The following is a 19917-nucleotide window of genomic DNA, read 5'->3' on the forward strand; positions in this document are numbered from 1 at the left end:
GGCTGGGCGGCTGGCTGGTCCCGCACGGCCGTGAAGCTCCTCTGCAGGCCTTTTTTTGGAGTCTCGTGTGAAATACTACACGGGGGTAACACCACAGCCAGAACTGTTCCTGGGCAGGGCAAAAGGCCCTTACGAACGAGTACGAATTGCAGTGAGTTGTGAGGTGGAAGGCCTTGCACCATAGAGTTTGCCTTTTCATTTTACATCAAGTGATTTTTCAACCCAGAAAAAGAAAAGAAATGCAGTTCTTTTTAAAGATTTAAAGTTTAATGTGCAGTATGTTTTAAGTAAAAAGCAAGACTGGTGGAAATGAAATCAAGTACAAAAATAAATACACTTTTATAATGATATTACAATTCCACACAAAATAAAAAGATTAAATATGTATAAATACAAAACATCAAGTACAACAACAAATTCTGGCACTTGTCAAGAGAAAGGCCTCATGAAAGTTAAAAAAAACTTGTGCTACAATGTTTTATTACACATACTGGAAGCATGCTTAAAAGGTTTAGATGTGAAACCTGAACAGAAAGTAAGCATTAATTTTTACTAACACTTAAACTAAACCTATTTTTACATCAACATATTGCCTATGCTAATAATAAATACAGCACATAAAACGTCCTTTAAACATCAATCTTTAGCGCTGATATCAACAGCACGTTTTGTCCTGTGACACAGGTTACTCTTGTCATTGTAAATTTTTCCCTTCTTGAGATGTTTTCCACTCCTAAGGAAAGTTGGGAACCTAAACAGAGCTTTGATGCCTACTGGGTGAGCAGGAAGCTTGCCTCGGGCGTTTTCTGTATTATGTCTGAAATGTTAAAGACCCATAGCGTTTGTACGAAGGAGGCAGGTCCTCCACCAGTGTAAACTCTTAAATTTACACCATTAGGGGACACCCCCCCCCACAGCTTTTAAACAAATGCCACAGCAAAGAGCCACCGAGCAGTGTCATTCTTCAAAGTGTTTAGGCAGCATTTTTGCCATTTTCTAAGTATGCAATTTGCATAACTTACTGCATGGTATAAAACATTCATTTTGAACAATGTCACTAGCTGCAGAGGACAGACTTGGTGGCAGATAAAAGCCACAACTAGTGCCACAAGCAAGCCAATTCACTCATCGCAGCCCACTCTCCTCATCCTACCATTAATGTTCCTATTTATTCTGACTATTTAACACAATTAAATTTTTGGTCAGTCTTTTTTCTCTTATATCCATGTCAACATGTTACAAAGCCTCTGAAGTTAGGGTGTTGCATTGTATCGATACTGAGAAAGCAACAAAATACAACCCATTCCACATTCTGGTAGTCAGTTCTCTACTAGTACCATTACAGAGCAAAACAGTAAGCGCTGCGAAGACTTACACAGCCAAGCTTTTCTCTACTGGACTTTGAATGTAAAGATCATGTCTCAAGTTCATTAAAAGACAGAAGTTACAGAATTCTGCTCCCCTCAAGTTGAAGGATAACATCCATCAGTAGGAAGACCAAGGCAAAATATGAGCATGATCTTTTAGTGTTAGATTTTCATAAACATGAGAGTGTGTTTGTTGGGCTTAGGTAGGGATTTTTTCCGCCCCTGAAATCATGATTTCAGTACAAGGGCCTGTTAGATCACAGTAGAAGAGAAACTGCTCAGAAAAATTGCAACTGTCATCAACAAAACATAAGATACCTGAATTATTATTACGGACAATAATTTGTAAGTCTGAAATGGTAAAACAATTAAAATCTTGCCTTCTGAAATTTTTGTAGAACATACACTTCTCTTCATCTTGGCCAAAAGTTGTTTCCATAAGAAAATGCAGTAGACAGCAAGGAAAAAAAAAATCCTAGGACTCTTCTAGCACAGCGGTTTGATCTACCACGTGTATAAATGCGCAATTTCAGTATAGTCATCGAAAGTATGTCTGTCTGCCCAGCAGTTAATCTGGATCCATGTCTGTCCAACTCAGCAGAAATGCAAAACATTCAGGCCATTAGTATTTAAGTTGAGGTAATCTCATTCATACAGAAAGTACATTCACAAAGGCTGCTGACAAATTCACTGATGTAAGAGCTCAGTTTTGTTTGAATTGTTCTTTTTTTTCTTATTTAACTGCTTTAACTTTATGGTACGAAACTAAAAATATATACACACGACTTATTTATGGTGGCAACCATACACAGAAATTGCAATTTTAAGTAATGCAAAAAGCATATGTCAGACAAGAATTAGAGAGTGTGAAAAAGTCACAAATTAACTTAATGTTGCCCCATGGTGGTCTTTAAATAAACAAGATTATGAATCTTATGTGTACACAGTAGTATGAATATATAGTAAGTTTTAGCATGCAATTTCTCCACAAGTATTAGAGCTTCACAGCCCTTTACTACTTCAATATGATTGTATTAATGTATCATAGTCTGGAAATGACAAAGTGTGTTTATCATTTCTAAATATACATACACATATAGAAGATGCAATATTTGAATCGGTGCTGAGAATGTCATAATTAAAAAATAGCCATTTTATCCCAGTGAGTGCTGTCTTCTTAAATTGTCACAACATTTGGCTTCTTTCTTTGGGTTCTTCCTGCATATGCTCCTAAAAATTAAGTAGAAACATTAGCATTTTACAATTAGTAGTACTGGTTTTTGTAACAGGATTATCCAACAAAAATAGCTGAAAGTGTTTAGGACAATTTTTTTTTTAAGCAGTATTATATATTCAGTGGCTACTTTTAAAATGACAGTTTTCATAATGTTACACCCAAAACGCCTCACAAAAACTACCTATAGGTTTGAAAGTAATGACATTTTATAGTATTTCCTTCCTCAGTAACTATTCCATTTTCTTTTCTGCTACTCTAAAACATCTACAACTACAATTCACAAGTTTTTAAAAGGTAAGTCTGTCACATCACCAAGACAGAGATTAAATGACTGATAAGTTTAACTATGCCATGTACTACTTTAAAACAAACTATCAATTAAAAAAGTATTACACAAGTCAAATATTTAGGATAACTCTTTCCTTTTCCCCAACTGCCACATTAATAAACCAAGAGACAGTTGTAGGTTTCCATATGTCGATACACACAACCAGAATTAAAAGTGCAGTATGAATAAGGTCATCAGGCAAAGCCCTTATAAAAGGAAAGCTGCTCAAGTATAAAAATAATAATAAATAAATAAAATCTTTCCACATGGAACAAATATATACTTATATATATTTAGAAAGCCATATTATACTATGCATAGCACAAGTATCTTCCAGTAATAAGGGTTTAGCGCTGCAGGCTGCTAAAAAGTAGCACAACTCAGCATTCACTAGGTTCAGGCAGTTATCGAGAGTGTCCAGCAATGTGAGCAAACATTTACACAAAGCAGTGAAAATCACACCACATGGTGCAGAGCAGTGGAAATGGAAGACAGCCATGGAAGATAAATAATTACCAGGCAATTAAATTAATGTGATGAAGTAAGAGCCAGTCCTTTTTAGGACCTTCAGTTACTCTTTGTCAGAGTTGCAGTGGTTACTTACAGGTGTCCAAGGGCTACATTCAGCACAGTGCAAAGCAGCTTTGGAAATGCCCACAGAGACCTTACCACAGCAGGATCCCTCACACCTGAACATTGTTTCCCCCATGCAAAGAGGCATTCTCACTGGCCCAGCACTCTCCAGTGCTGTACTCTTCAGCTCACCTGTGATCTCGTAGGACGAACAAGCAGGCTGACAGGCATGATGCTTTATTACTGATTTCACACTGCCTCTTAACTCTCCTCAAGTGCACTCCAAGTTATATAAAAATCTCACATACAGAATAGGACAGTATAGGGAAGTGTAAAAACCCTAGCAACCTAGACTAAGGAATTGAAGAAGCCAAATTTTATTAAAAAGAGTTACAGTCCTTCTGAATACAATTATCACCCAACCTTTTCCAGTGGCAAGAGGAGCAACTACACGAGGCCTCTCCCCTATGACATACGATTGACCGGCTACTCACACATAGCAAGCCTGAGACCTTCCTGAAGTGCTGGCCTGAATGCTAACACACTTCACAGCACACACCATCTCACATGGGCAATGTGCTCCCTGCTCACGCTGGACAGGCCTGCAGGAAAGACCATGCTTGGCCAAGTGCTGCTGCCACCCAAATACTCTATGTGCCTCATGCCCCATATTTCTTTTCCACAACACTCACCCAAGACTGGGCAGAAACAAAGGAGATGAATAGGTCTAGTTGCAGCAGCTGCCTGATCTCAACCACCTTCTTTCTAACACAATCAGATCCCATTAAATGCCCTGCCTGGCACAGCTTGGAGGCTATTGACTGAGCATCTCTGTCCTATTTAAAATAATAAAAAAAGAATCAACAAATAAGACTCCTTACAGATTTATTAGTTTGTACTTTTCTCTTTAGCACAGAACTGTGGGTTGAAGGAGTACAAAACAACAAAACCTAAATTTAGGATCACCAGTTGATTCCTAAAAGAAACGCCTTCTTGCCAGAAAAAGACAACAATCAGTTGGAGTGATATTAAAGCTACAAAGCACTTTGCAGACAGAATTTAAAACAACAATCAGAAGAATGAAGGAAAAAAAAAAAAGAAGAAAGTAGTTGGATGGGTATGTTATTGTTTTCTTCTGAGGGTATGTCTCATCTAATTTGAATGCATAAGTGACATTTATATATAATAGTTGTATTCTACTAAGCCTGCTTCCCTTTTGCCTCTCTAATAAGCACAATTTAATTGGGAGTCAGGGATGAATGAAGACAAGAAGATAAACAGCACTATTACGGGTTAGGAGTATAGCAGACTGACATAGTTGCAGATATGAATAAAACTCTGTATTGCCTAGACTAAACCACTGCTACAACTCTTTATTTTCTGATATGCACAACTTCTACTAAAACAAGAGAAGTATATGCATTTGTTTGGCTTTTTACATTTTCTTTTCAAATTGACTTGAGATTACATTTTCTCTGTCTGTGGTCTTCCCCAGACAGAACTGGTTGCCTCACTACAGATGACTTTCAAGGATCTCTCTTGAAAAGATACTTTATTGCTTAAAAAACACCCCAGATTTAAAAAAAAAGAATATTAACAAAAAAACCCTATTCAACATACTGCCAAGCCTTTCACTATTCACATTTTATCCATACATAAAGAAAACCATGTTCTATTTAAATGTATTCAGCTTAAGGCTTTTTCATTATCGCAAAATTATGCAGATTATTTCTTTCATGCCAAGAGTTCCCCACCTAATAATTTCAGAATGCATTTCTATTCATTTAGTACAAGTAGTCTAACCTACTTATAAAGGACCATATGGAAGCACTGGTGTTACACCATGGGAACACGTGTGATGTCCAAACACTGAGGTTACATTGTGCAGCCAGAACTAGGCAGCATACAATTGGTTAGACACATCTGCTTTAAGTTCCAAGAAGGCCACTATAGAAAGCATTAAATAGCTTTCCAGATATTCAACAAATAACAGTAAGGAAAAGCAAAGAGAAATTTAGAGATATATCCCAAAAGATTCTTTTCATTGCCAAACATCAACTGTCACGACTAAGATAAATTCAGGTACTTAGCAAAGCAACACACACTGCCAACGCAGAAGAGTGAGAAAGAATGCTTTAACTAGATGTCTGATGCCAGACGCAAATGTAGAAAACACTGTAAATCATTACAAGCTAAGCATGAATTATGAGAGATTGGGGATGGCATCCAAATCTCAAATCAGTGCTAAACTTGATACTGACACCGCCCTTACACTACTACTCTTTTACAACCTCTGTAATACTGTAACTGGTAGAGGTCTTGATTGTTTTGTTGTCCCTGTTCTTCAGCACTCTCATTTACTAGTTAATACCAGACACATTTTTGCAAACTTGCAAAAAAAAGATGAAAACTTGCCTTAATGGCTACCTCTGGTTGCTAAAATTATATTGCTTACTTAGTTTTCTTCTTTATATTTCAGAGAGATTATTTACTACCTTTGCTAATTTTTCCGTAGTGTCACTGAGTGCAACTGAACAACTGCCATGCTCCACTTTAGTGGTGACAGCACTGCCAGGAGAATTGGCAACAGAAAAATAAATGAACAAACCTCGGCTGTAATCTCATCGTTTACTTTTTTATTTTGCCCTCCCTTTTTTTTTTCCCCCACCTTCTTCGAACTGAAATGCTACAGATGTATATGCATAGTTTCTTACTATACGTCCTTCTACAGCCACTTCTCTTAGCTTCACAAAGTACTATGAAAAGACCAAACACTCTGGGAAAACATCACATTTAAACAGTGTACTCACTGCAGTAAAACTCACAGATACTCCCTGCGTTGCTCCAGGGCAGTAATAAATGGAGAATTTCCCTTATAGGAAAGGTTTGATACTTAATACATAAAGATAATTCAGATCACTATGGAAAACAGTTGAAATCCTACTACATTATAATTTGCCTTATTGAGCCCCAAAATTCCCAATTTTTATACTTGACTTGTGGAACTCTCCCTTGAGAACAAAGTGTAATTAAGATCTTAAACAGTTTTAAAACATATAAATCACTTTACCTTTTAATAAATTAAGGTTTGTCACTTAAGAAATTTAAGACCTGATTAAAAAAATGGAAATTGTATAAGATGTTTCATAGTGTTTTATTCCCTTCACGGCTGAACGGGCTGAAAACTGAGAGGTTTGGCACTATTATCAAACCTTTTTAATAAAAGGTAACCAATCAGTGATCTCTGTATGCAAGTACAGGAATACTCCACGTTTAAAACTGGGTCATTAAGACTCAAACATTCTGTAAGAGACTACAGTAATATATATAATTTTAAGACTGTATGATGACTGAACACCGACTAGTAAGTCTGAAACTGTCCTTCCTGTCCTTTCAATAGGCTTCGCGTTGAAGACAAGTTACACGTGTGTACAGAACTAAGAGTCAAATGACATTAAGATTCTAATGCAAGTCTAGTTTGACTACTATTAGCTTGTCAAACAGTTACAGTGAATATATCTGGCAAACTTCATATATATATATATAAAAAACAAACAATGTATCTGCAACAGCAGACTTTATGACTGGGCATCTGGTGAGCAAAAGCAAATGAGCTGTGCAGTACATTCTATCTCCTATGTTTACAGAATTTGAAAGTGGATGGTTAAGTTACCAGCACATGTTTGTTTAAAGAGATAGGTTAGATTTAAGACATAGCAAAGCAGGTGCACAAGAAAAGGAAAACAATATAACCCCCATTTACTTTTTCTAGATACTAGTAACTTATTTACTATAAGATCCAAGCACCAATTTTCTACACACCTGAAACAGCCTTGTTAGACACTCTGCTCTCTGGGGCCTTCTTTCTATTTTGCTCAACCCCCTTCACTGAGGTCTTAGGGGTTCTAATTAAATATAAAAGAGTTAATAAGTCACTTGCATCAAAGTTGAAAGGCAGTATCCAAAAATATAAAGACACTATCAAACTGTGTTTGGCATGAAAACTTTTTGTACAGTGTCCCACAGAGCCTCCTCTGGAGTATGTGCACAACTCCTATCGACATTATTATGGCTTAAGTAGGTACATTAAATAGGAGAACATCTCCCCATGAACAGATTTTTAAAACACTATTCAACAAACTGATTCAATTCAGACACTGTGGCATTAGAGTCTACATTTAAAAATATACGTATTTCATTATGTTTAAGCAAAGCTTCATGGAATGAATGTTACAAATAGAAATGTTGGAACACAGTGTAAATGGAGACAATACACAAGAGGATGAGAACACTAAATATTTTCTTGCAGTATAAGGTAAAACAAACCTTCATCACTCTTTCAAAATACTATAAGAAATAATTATGTTTACATTGCACACAAGTGGCACCAGTACATGTAAATATTATTCAGAAATCACTGTGCTCTTGCACTTTGCATTTGCTTTCATCTTTAGGCTATAAACATACTGTGTGCCCTTACCCTTGTCTGCAAAGCAGTCTATGAACTGGGGCATTCTGTCCTTGATTTGGTTGAAGTACGCTGTTAAAACACAAACTTTTATTAGTGCTTTTTCCTTCTTTAAAAAGAAAAAAAAAATCTCATAAGGAGTACTGAATTATGCATCATGTTTCACATAACAAATTTCAGAAAGGCTAAGAGGTTCTGTAATGCAGATGACAACGTAGGCAAAAGTGGCAGGAATTAAAATTCCAGAATAGAATTACTACTTCTGCTATTTAAAACAAAGAAACAAAAAAGCACACAGATAAACCTCCCTCAACAGTGCCTTGGGTTCCTAGTCATTGGTAAGAACATACAGGAAAAAAGGACTGAATCGCTTAAACTAGTCATTGAAGATTGAACTGTATTAGTAGACAGCACGTCTTCAAAGCTTTTGGGTAAGCATGGGATAAAAATTGTTGTAAGGGATAACAGGTATCTGACCTTTTATACGAGAAAAAGGTGCAGATAGGCCTCATAAGAGAAGGGCTGCTGTCTTCCTGAACAGCAAGTATTGAACACTGTAATTTCTGTGATCTAAGCAAACAATCACACAATCTAGAAGCAAGAACTCTTCCTCACAACAGAAAGCCACTTCTTTTCTGATAGCTTTCTAAAGATAAGCGTGTCAAGGATTACATTGCAAACTAAAGGGTGTCAAGAAAAGTAGTAGTGTCAAATTGAAGCTTAAGAGATACTAATAGTGTATCTCAGAGAAAAACCTTGAACCTGAGCAGAGAAATTTAAAGCCATAAATAAATTCTGAAGATAAAATTTCAGAATTGACTCTGAAGAAAATAAATATTTTCTAACTTCTAATGAGCTAATAAACCCCTTTCTCAGACCATGCTAAATCAGATTTCCTTACTGTCCGTCATAATAGTGGCAGGAATTGAGCTGATTGATGGCAAACCAGCAACACAGATCAAAGAATCTATCATTGTAAGACAGTTCTTTAAAAGCATCCTAATACAAGTAATCTTCACTCACCGGCTTTCAGGAGTTTTTTGTTTTATGATTATTTTTTTACTTGGCATTCCCATTTCTGAAGCCCTAGAGAAACAAAAGTATTGAAACATATTTAAATTATAAAATCATCATCTAGGTCTTAAACAGAAGCAGTAAGAGAAAACCTACAACAGGATCTACATCTACGTGTAATACTGCCAGAGCAGTACTACAGATTATCACCTTTTACTCCAGAGCAAGTGTAACACAACTGTTCAGTACACTGTGTTTCAGGATAATGCCTGCTACCATTCCCCCAAAAAACTTTGCCAGATACACCCTACCAAGTACCTCTACTGCTAGGCACTTTAGAAAGATTGACAAAATAACTTGGAGCACTTTTTACAACTTACAAAATCGACCATAAACTAAGCGCACAAGGATCATTTTGCTCACCACTGAAATACAGCACAAATGCACAACTTACAACAAACATTAATGCCTGCTACCATTCCCCCAAAAAACTTTGCCAGATACACCCTACCAAGTACCTCTACTGCTAGGCACTTTAGAAAGATTGACAAAATAACTTGGAGCACTTTTTACAACTTACAAAATCGACCATAAACTAAGCGCACAAGGATCATTTTGCTCACCACTGAAATACAGCACAAATGCACAACTTACAACAAACATTTTTCTCCCATACAAACAAGAAGTCTCTTAAAAGTAAGAGCGAACTAATATTAGTAAATCACCACACACCTGAAGACTTTTTTTATTCATTCTTCCTATGGGAGAAATTAGTTTGCAAAGAAGCTGTTACTCCAAAAACTTCTTTTCACTCTTTCCAATGTCTCCTACCCATCCTCTCGCACCCCGCCCTCCCCACCACAAAGGGAGAACTGCACATACTTCATGTACTTTTTCCTGTCCAGAGATTTCTGTGTAGCTGTTGAAAGTGTCACTCTCTCTCTTGGGCTCTTTACTTTATCCTAAAAAAGCAAAAGAACCAACAATAACACTGGTTACTGCTCTTATTGAGCTTAACCCCATCTGACCTGCCCCTACTTAAAAAAAAAAAACAAACCAACCAACCAAAAAAACCCCACAAAAACCAAACAAAGCCAACAGTGTTTTCAGTAGTAAGTTCAGCTAAATTCAAGGGCTTTTTTCTTTTTTAAAATTACAGGATCTTCCTTATATTATCAGATTAAAAATATTTGTGTGCCATAATGAATTCTTATTTAAAGTATAAACTTTTTCTTATTACTTTCACCATGTTTTTCATTCTATTTTTTATACATCTACACACTAAAAGTTTCAACATATTAATATCTTACTGCAGTGACCTCTTTTTTTCTTTGAAAAAAGTTACCTACAGAAACATAATTAAACAACAATTTAGATTAAAAAAAAACTTTTTACTGGGTGAGGAAGAATCTCTTAAAAGCAAAATGATTCACTACTTAAAGTCTTAAAACAGTTTACATTCTCTTGACTATAACACACCATTTGCCTGAGCATCTTCTCTTTACGAACTTCACGATCATGACGCAGAATATTCATTCTTTCTGATGCCTCCATCGTAAAAAAGATGTCATGGATGTCATACAGAGCAGCTCGCAGCTGGAAAGAATAATCAAAATTTTAATAAAATATTCAGTCAAGTTAACATTCCCATGGTTTTGATCATCAAGCTCTTCTCACTTTCAATCTAAACAAAACACTTGAAAAGATAATTTTGAAATCTCTTCTAATGTGTCAGCGCAAAAATGGAATCTTCTCTTCACAGCCATAGTTTAAACTTTTTCCTTTAAACAAAGTCACTGTGAAGGTTTTAGGTATTTATATTACAAAAGCAGAATAGCTAGGAAAGAAGAAAAAAAAAAAGGTTTAAATTGTGTCACCTGAGCCATTACTCTTTCATGAAGGGATGCATCTTGTGCTGAAACACTTCCTCTTTTTAATGGGCCTTCAGACTGAAAATTTTTTATGAACTCCATAGTATCCTGGGGAAGACAGGAAAATAAGATTAAGCACCAAGCATAATCCTTCACAACAAAGGAATGATTACAAACTGTACTCATAGGATGTACAGCCTTTGTTTGACTTGGACCTTATGACATTAAGCAATGCAACACTCAAATATGTTCACCTGACAGACATTCCCAAATTCTTCTGAAAGCAGAAAATGCATCATTTCACCTGTCAATTGAAGATACGAGCAAAAACAAACAGGAGAAGCTGCATAACAAAAATGCTGATCTTACTTTTACAGTTTGCTTAAGATGTTTCAGTTTTTCTGTCTGCAGGAGTCTACGAGTGAGAAACCCCTTTGCCACAGCAGTGATCTTACTGAACTTCATTTGTATCTCTGGACTGAAAACCTTAAAAGAAAAGAAGCATCTTCTAAACATTCGATAAAAAAGCAAGAATTATGAATTATTTTGCAAAGAACATCAATCATGTGACATAGGTTTTCAAGTAAGAAACAAGCTGTTGATGGCTAGGCCAGAAGCACCCACCATAACATTAACTCAGCAGAAGCAATATATTATTATATGATTATTTTGCATGTATGAACAACGAGAAAAAGATCCTATACAGTTCTCTTGTGTAATCAAAGTCGATATAGGAAGGGATACTAAACTTTTCTGCGAGATTTATTACTGCACAGCTATTATAAAGTTACCAGTGTCTTACAAAAACTAGAGGGCTTTTTAAGCTATAAATAAACCTTTTTTTTTTCCTTACCTGAGTCCACTTAGTTTTGATCCTGTTACTCGGCCTAGATACTGAGGTTTTTATAACTCCACTACCTGATGGTCCCCAGAGAAAGAATGAAGTTTCACTTGTTGAAGCAAAGGTGTTAGGTGTCGTAGTATGAGCAAAACCTGCATGCAAAGCAGAATGGACAGTTCAACACACAGACTTTGTCCATAAAGTAATGACTATGTGTGTGTATACACATATATACACAAATACACAAATGCAGCACTCCATAAAAAACAACAAATGCAGATAAAATCAAGCGCATACATAAACTTTAAACCTGCTTGCAGTCAGGAAGCCTTTTTGGGCTTAAGAACAAAGACGCTCCCAGTGCTGTTAGCTATTCTTATTCAAATTGCAGATCATAACACTTGTGTATTAGGAGGAAAAATGTCCGTATGCTACAGCATGAAAAAATCACTTACCTAATGTTAAAATTGCTACAGAAAATCTTATTCAGAAAGCATCTCAAGGAATATGGTTTTAAAGTGTTTAATGTTACTATCATGGATCCTAAAGATGAATAAGGAATAATCATATAGTTCAGCAATTTTACTCTCAAATGGAAGTTCCTTTGCTGTTTGCCTGTTAGAATACCCAATTTCCATCTGTGTTTGGTAAGGGCATGTTAATACACTCAAGAAACAGAACTCAGCTCAGAGGTAGCAGCTTTGTTTACAAGGTCAATTATAGGCAAGAAGCAATCTGAATATTTCTGATTCATTTCTTCGCAAAATTTGCTAAACAGAAGACAAAACAAAACGTTTCGTAACATTCTGGAACAGGTGAGAGGTGTTCCATCAGCTATAGCTGTACTTTCTTGCAGTCAAGACCCCTTGGCAGAGCCCTTCTAATCCTTCTACACAAATGAGAACACCTGGCCCACTGCTGTGCAGCTACATGGAATGAGGATGAACATTCGGTGACATGATGCAAATCCACCTTCTCATCCTTGATCAAATCAGTTTACTTTTAGCTTGTTTTCCTCAAATATACCCTATAACAATTATACACAAATGCAATACATGGAACAGTAAAAGGATGGCTGAAACTGGCTAAATGCCAGCTAGACAAAAGATGCAATACAGAATTTGTTTTACATATGCTGTCAATAGCTGAAGGCAGTAGCTGTCCACATATCCTAACCAAGAAGTGCCCTGGGACAGGAACAATGCATTTATCGATACAGTGGGGCAGCTGGTCCAGTCAAGCACTGCAGAGCAAAATATATCACAACATTTAACATATATTCTACCCTCTCAGTTTTACCAATGCTGGTAGCGTTTGTATTATGGACTGTCTCCAGCTGAGACTGCACACTTTCCAGCAAGCCACTTTCGCTTTTTTTCCTCCACTCCAACTCCATCCTACTGTTAATATTCACTTTGGAAATTTCTATTTCCGCTGTAGCAACCTTCTTTCCTTTCAACTTTCTCTCCTGCTCTTCCAGTTCCTACAAAAGAGAGAATCAACTATAAGACTATTTTTCTAACTCTGCAAAGCAATGGAATAGACATTTTAAAACCAACTGCTTCCTGCCAAACTGCAATGCAACACACGTGACCTTTGCTTAGAATTTTTCCTTTTTACCTTACCTTCTGCAATTTCTCCTGTTCTCTCTCTTGTTCAGCTATCAGAATTGACAGTTGTTGTGCATGCTGTTCTTCAAGTCTCTTCCTCATTTCCTCAAAGGCCAACACTTTAGTTTTTAAAATATCTTCTGAGAAGATACATTACAAAGAATCAAGCATTAAGTATTTTATATATGATCTTTGCCACAGACATACATGATTTAAACAGGAGTAATTTCCACCATCAGTACAAAAGTACAACATATCTTTGATGCCAAGTTTCCATTAGGTATTGCAAAGAACCTCGATATCGAGTTTCCATTATGTATTGCAAAGAACCTCATCAGTTATTACAGTTCTTCAACATATTTGCATGTTCATATTTGTGGGATAAGCATGCGAATGGAACAGCAGTAACACCAACTGAGCCTATATTAAAATAAGGACACAAAAAATCTAGCTCTGAGAGTAGTATACCTACGCTTGCTTGAGTGAATTAAAATTATTTATGCCACTTCAGCTTGATTCGGTAGAGACACATACAGATGTAACAGTCTTGAATTGGAAGAAAATACCTATATAATGATTTGCTACCCATTTAAAAGTATTTTCTTTTAATTTACACACGGTATCTGTTCTTTTAGTAGTCTTATTTAGACCTAAGGGAATAAGACATTATTTTCTTAGTAAAACTAAACTCAAATTTGTGCATTCAAATGGGAAATTAACATTTGTGGTGTCAAATGATACCCTTGAGAATAAATACAGAATTCACAAAACTGATAAACAAAGTTTTAGCTGATGCTTCCTCATAAATTGTTTAATTAAGTATTTGTTACAAATAGCTGTTATAAGACTTTCGACTCCAAGCAACTCCTAAGACAGCGATTATGCCATTCTGTAGCAGTTAAAAATGGCTCACGTAGTGAGCTGAATTTCAGAATTTGTCATTAATTAAAAATTAGAGAAATAATGAGGTTACTGAAAAAAAGATAATTTACACTCAATAAAATTTTAGCCTTTTGATATATATACATATTTAGAACCAACAACAACTAATGACCATTGGGGTTTTTCCTAAAAGATTTATAAACTGAGAAGTAAGTTTAAGAAAAACCCTCAACTACAGGAAATCTTTTACCTTTTGCCATACCATCAGGGGCTGCATTCTTGGTAATGTAAACTGATCCCACAGGATATTTCTGTTCTTGCAACCACTGCTTCTCTTGTTCTTCCATTCCAACTGTTAGAACACAGGGATTGTTTTCTTTTTGGCAGTTGTCGGTGTCCAAATCAAGTCTACGTTTTACCTTTTCAAAACTATTTTCTAGAAACTGCTCGTTTGCTGGGGAAACACTTGGAGTGTCCATCTGCTGTCGCATATTCTTGCTCTGCATTAGTAGTGGGGATGGGTTTTCTACATCGTAAGATTTATTGAGTTCTACTGGAGAATTACATTTAGTATTTTCCAGCAAACTAGACGGTTTGGTTTCATTCACAGCTAGGAACTTCTGCGTTACTGTAGACTGACTGATGGCAAATGGCTCATTCAATTTTGGAACTACAATATTAGTACTGGTCTCTACTTTATACGGCCCTCTGCTGTCCATGACTACCTGTCCTTCCACTGTAGCCGACAACGTTCCTTTGCTTTCCAAGTGCCCAAAGCAATGGCGATTTGGTTTGCCAACCCCCAACCCATCACAAGGGCCTGAAGAATTCCTGTTGACACCAGGAACTCTGCTAGGGCAAACCATAGTGAAGTCCACCATGAACTTTGGCACTGATTCAGATACATTATTCTTATCAGCAATATCTTGCATGATTAAATCCATCGCTCTACCCTTGCCTTTAGGACTTAACTCGTAAGCATTCACAGGGTTATTTATAACGATGTGTCCCATTGATAAAGGTCTTGGGCGCCTTCGGTGCATTTTAGGGCTCATGCTTGGCTCTGGACTCGGCAATTTGGCGTAAGAGCCTGTGAGGCTCCTGACAATGCTACTGTCACGATCAAACATAGAAGTCTTTTTAAATTCTTCATCCGAATCCGAATCCACCAATGGCGGTGTTCCAACTCTCATAGGTATGTCCACTTTAGAAAAACTGGATAAAGCTGACATACTTGTGTTGTTTGTATGAGTAGAGGCACCTTGGAGAAGGGTATTTGATTTATTAAGACTGGGTTTATCAAGTGTCAGAGCAGTGCAACTTCTGCCTGTAAGCTTTGCTCTTTCTTTCACAGAGTCAGTTGTTTTAACGCTATCATTTTCTTTATCTGAATGACTTTCACTCATACTCCTCTTTGAATTACTTTTTGAGCTACGCTTGCTTTGCTCTTTCTCTATGTACTCCCTAGATTTCTTCATCAGGTTCTGAAGACTCATTACGTATGGATCTTGGACTTCCTCATCCGACGGTGGCACTCCTAGTCCCTCTTGCTTTTGCAGAGCCTGTGACGCAAGCTTATTATGCACGTTGTCAGGAGACGCAGCCCTTGGACAAGGTATGTCTTTTGAGAAGTGACTCTCACTTTGCTTTGAAAAAACATTTTCTTCTGCTGCTTTAACTACTTCTGTCACATTTGATGTCACCTGCCCAGTAGTATCTAACGGTGTAAGTTCTGGTGTCTTTTCAAGCTCCGTGGGACCATGCCTTTCAGGAGAACATGCCAAATGGACATCTGCTAGAGCTGTGCAGTCAGTTGAAGCTTTTGAATCTGAATCAGGGCAAGTATTCTCAGCCTCCCGTGCATTCACGTCACTCATGCTAGGTCCTTTCCTGATCTGCAAATAAAAATTGAAAAAAAAAAATCACGTCTTTTGCATGAAATCTCCTCAGATTACCGCAAGCTTCACCTGAACTTAAAAAAGAATGCTGCCACCTTAAAACCAATAAAAATTTTCAGTTCGACTGTTACTAATTTCCTTCAACTTACTTAAAATACAGAGCTCTTTGCAATGAGAAAAAGATTATTGGAATTAAAATATAAATTTGAATAATGGTCCACTCAGAATTTTTACTGATACCAAGTATCTGAATGCAAAGATGCTCTGTTCTTCAAAAGGTAATTTGGACATATTCAAATAATTTTATGGCTTCAAATTACCTTGCAAGATTCCTCTTAAAATATGAAACATGTTTATATGAAATGACAAACATAATTGAAGAATTTCAGCATGAAATATAGATTAACCTACAGATGACTAAGAACAAATCAAAATAATTCCTAACCAAAATAGTGGAACTATGAGATAATTTTTTCATTTCTTTACTAATCCCGAGACAATGAAATACGAGTTTTCATTTGTCAAGGACTTGGAAAAACAACTTTATTTAAGTGAGAATTACATGCTACTTCTAGCCAGCATTTGTTTAAAAGGATTTGCACACTAAAATTATCCTATAGGTTATCCTATGTACTACAACTCAGTTATCAAGGGGACACCTTTGGGAAAAAAGCTAACTTATTTTTGTATTCAACATATGTTCCTGGTCTGCTCTTCAAATCCTAAGTCAGATGATTGTTGCCATGTACACTCCAGTAAACAATGCAAACTAGTAAGTTATGTTTGCCACCTTAGTAACTCAACAAATTCAATGTTAACTGTACTTGTTTAAGCAAGAGGTTAATTTAAAGATTGTATTACAACTGTTTCAAAGACAAATAATACCGCTTGATTAGATGTATTTAATAGTCTTTTCAATTTAAACCTCTACTAAATTCATCATTGAAGCAGCAAAGAAAACAAAATAGTTGCAGTAAAATTATAAAGCACAACAGAATTACTAGTTGTTGCGAAGGTTATTTTAATTCTGTAATCGTAAGGTTGAATATAGATTATTTTCTGATTAAACTATAAGCTTGCAAATAAAGCAAGCCAGTTGCTCTAACAACAGGGGTTTTGTTCATTTGTTTTTACAATCTAATTGTTTCAAACACAGTTACAAAAGCAACAGTCAGTCACCTGGTATTGTCTGTCCTTTGCATATTCCAAAACAAGCAGTGAAAAGCAAGTCCCATGCATTACAATGAACGTAGATATTATCACTAAATAATCAATTATCAGGTCACATAGCATGAAATACTAGCAAACGCTGGCTCTGGAGAGTTAACTGCTATTAATTTCATGTTTATATTGGTGAATACTTAAACCCCAGCACTTTCTCAAAATGTCTATAAGCAGAGGTTTTCTGTAAAGCTATAAGGCGGCTTTGGACAAACACTACCTGAACATTTTCTAGAATCTCCTGAACACGATTCAATAAAGCTCTTTTCCGGGAATTCTGTCTCCAGGTCTCTAGGTCCAGTGCTTTCTGTTTATATTGCTGTATTTCCTTTTTCTTTTCAAGGCTAAGCTGCAAAACAGAGTGTAAGAAACACGGTTTATATCACTAAATGCAAATTTCAATACAGAATTACAGAAATAAATTAAAAGAAAAACAACAGAACAAAACAATAGAAGAACAGCAATCACCTAAGTTGAGGCTTTGCGCACATTTTAAATGCCAGCTTCTTTTTAACTAATTATACTTTTTTTTAATGGAAGATGCACAAAATGCCTTCTTGGCACACATGCAAATGAACATGAATGTAAAAGGTCATTTATAAAAAAATTTGCATGAACATTACATGCTACTGTACCAACTTCAAATGACACAGGACTCAGACTGCAGGACAGGTCTTTCCCAGTCCTCCACGGAGATGGGAGGTTTGGGCATCCTGTAGAGCCCTCTGTGACCTACCTTTCTACCCCTACTCAAATTATTAAGCTCTACGAAAGACTAGCTCACACTTGCCCTCTTGAACCACAGGTGAATTTCACAACAAAACAGAAATGGATGCAAGCAGCCTTCTGGATCCTTTCAACAATCAGAATCTGAAAATCTTCTGAGTTACTACTTTAGAATACGTAGTTTGGATAAAAGGCAAAACTAGATCTACAAAATTACATCTACAAGAAATGGTTTCATGAAGTTCTACAAAATTAAGTAGTCTTAAGTCAAATTATGCATTTCTTCTATGAAACCTTAAATTATCCACCCATTTGTAAATGAAAGATATTACAATATATCATTTAGTCTCCAATGTGTATCTGTATCACAATTTTTGGAAATTGTTGTTAGAGTTAGAGTGTCTCATTCATACTTTCCATCACTGAAACAAGGAAGTCAGCTGCATTATTGCACAAACTACCAAGTCTTCTGCGTGTCTCTGTTTGCATTAAGCATAAAATGACTCAACGTAATTGATGAGCCTGTGAAATACATTAGAGAAAGCTGCAAACAAACACAAAAAAAATTTACTTAAAAGCTTTTTAACTATCTCAGTATTTCCTATTTGCACTTTTTTTTTGATACTTTTAAACAAACTCACATGTTCAATATTTGAATGTCAATAAGATTCTACATAAAGTTAAGCCCAGCAATAACATTCATCTATTTAATGCCACAAACATTTTTACTCCCCTCGTGAAGAAAACAAATTTCAAGAAATGAAAGCAGATGTAGTCAATACGAAAAAAAGTACACCTTACCCCTTTACTTTGTAAAATTAAGGCTAGGAATGCTTAGAATACACTAAGCAGCAGGCCAGATGATACCTCAAACAGAGCTGTACCTTCAGTAGAATCATTACGTGTGGACATCAAAGCCAGTGCCAATAGCACAGTAAGCACACCAGGGAAGGAAAGAAAAGAAGAAAAAAAAAAAACCAGCCTTACCAGAGGGGAAAGCACAGGAACTCCATGGAATTGAATGAGGGAGGTATTTTTGTGCTGAACATTGAAAGAGGTTTCTCTTTTTATTGCCTCTTCTTGGATTCTGGAAAGATGCTTCTTGCAGAATATCTCATAGTCCTCCATCTTCATGTTAACTAAGCTGCAAAGAATAGTAACATTACTCTTCCGTGTACTTCCAAGACCATGAAGGGAAAACACCACCACAACTAATTCTGTATCCCTATATTCTGGGAAACAAATTATACACCAGAAAACTCAAGTTTCTCTTTTTCCTATCATTAACAAAAGCTGCAAAGCTGGGGTTTTTTTTCCACATAAAAGTAAAATCTGCATATATGAGCAATAAAAGATGATCACAGGTACACTGACAAGAAAGCAAGCATTGAGATAACCAAGACTTACAAAACTACACATGCTACAGATAATCTTAACAATTTCCCTCAAAGATTAAACCTTTAAGGTCTCCTACAACTATCAGATAGATCCTATCAACTGTAAAAAAACAATAAATAAAATTGCAGCCAAATTTAAAAAATTTAAAAAAGAATTAAGCTGGTATTGAAGCAAGACCAGCCTTTATATTCAGGGGGCTGAGAGGAATTTGTGTCTCACTCCCATGAGCCTCCTCCTCGATACATCCCTATATGAACAGACGCCAATACTTCCATCAAAAAAATACATTACAGCCTAGTTTCCTTAAAAGAGCCTACATATCTCGCACTGCCCATCCCTACCGGCGTAAAAATTCAGAGCCAAGCACCACCTGCCAAGGCCTGCCAACGCTTTTGTCCCCTCGCACACCCCTTCGGCTGATTTCTGCCTTCCTCCCGCCCTCTCCGGGCGCACCGAGCCCTCCCCAGGCCGCCCGGTTGGACC

At 36.5% G+C, this 19917-nt stretch overlaps 1 protein-coding gene across 1 annotated transcript in view; it reads right to left on the bottom strand.

Moving 5' to 3' along the window:
• Window positions 1–260: 260 nt before the first annotated feature.
• CCP110 (centriolar coiled-coil protein 110) overlaps window positions 261–19917 on the bottom strand; it is a 20262-nt gene continuing 605 nt past the window's right edge. The window contains exons 2-15 of the mRNA XM_009281625.2: window positions 19024–19180; window positions 17531–17659; window positions 14442–16086; window positions 13325–13449; window positions 12999–13182; window positions 11712–11851; window positions 11228–11344; window positions 10865–10966; window positions 10467–10583; window positions 9870–9949; window positions 8997–9059; window positions 7986–8045; window positions 7328–7410; window positions 261–2597 (exon numbers count right to left, since the gene is read on the bottom strand). Of these exons, the coding sequence (XP_009279900.1) occupies window positions 2545–2597; window positions 7328–7410; window positions 7986–8045; window positions 8997–9059; window positions 9870–9949; window positions 10467–10583; window positions 10865–10966; window positions 11228–11344; window positions 11712–11851; window positions 12999–13182; window positions 13325–13449; window positions 14442–16086; window positions 17531–17659; window positions 19024–19170 (3045 nt within the window). The 5' untranslated portion in view covers window positions 19171–19180 and the 3' untranslated portion in view covers window positions 261–2544. The remainder of the gene's footprint in view (window positions 2598–7327; window positions 7411–7985; window positions 8046–8996; window positions 9060–9869; window positions 9950–10466; window positions 10584–10864; window positions 10967–11227; window positions 11345–11711; window positions 11852–12998; window positions 13183–13324; window positions 13450–14441; window positions 16087–17530; window positions 17660–19023; window positions 19181–19917) is intronic.

Source organism: Aptenodytes forsteri, unplaced genomic scaffold (assembly GCF_000699145.1).
Source record: "Aptenodytes forsteri isolate BGI_AS27 unplaced genomic scaffold, ASM69914v1 Scaffold84, whole genome shotgun sequence".
Lineage (NCBI taxonomy): Eukaryota > Metazoa > Chordata > Aves > Sphenisciformes > Spheniscidae > Aptenodytes > Aptenodytes forsteri.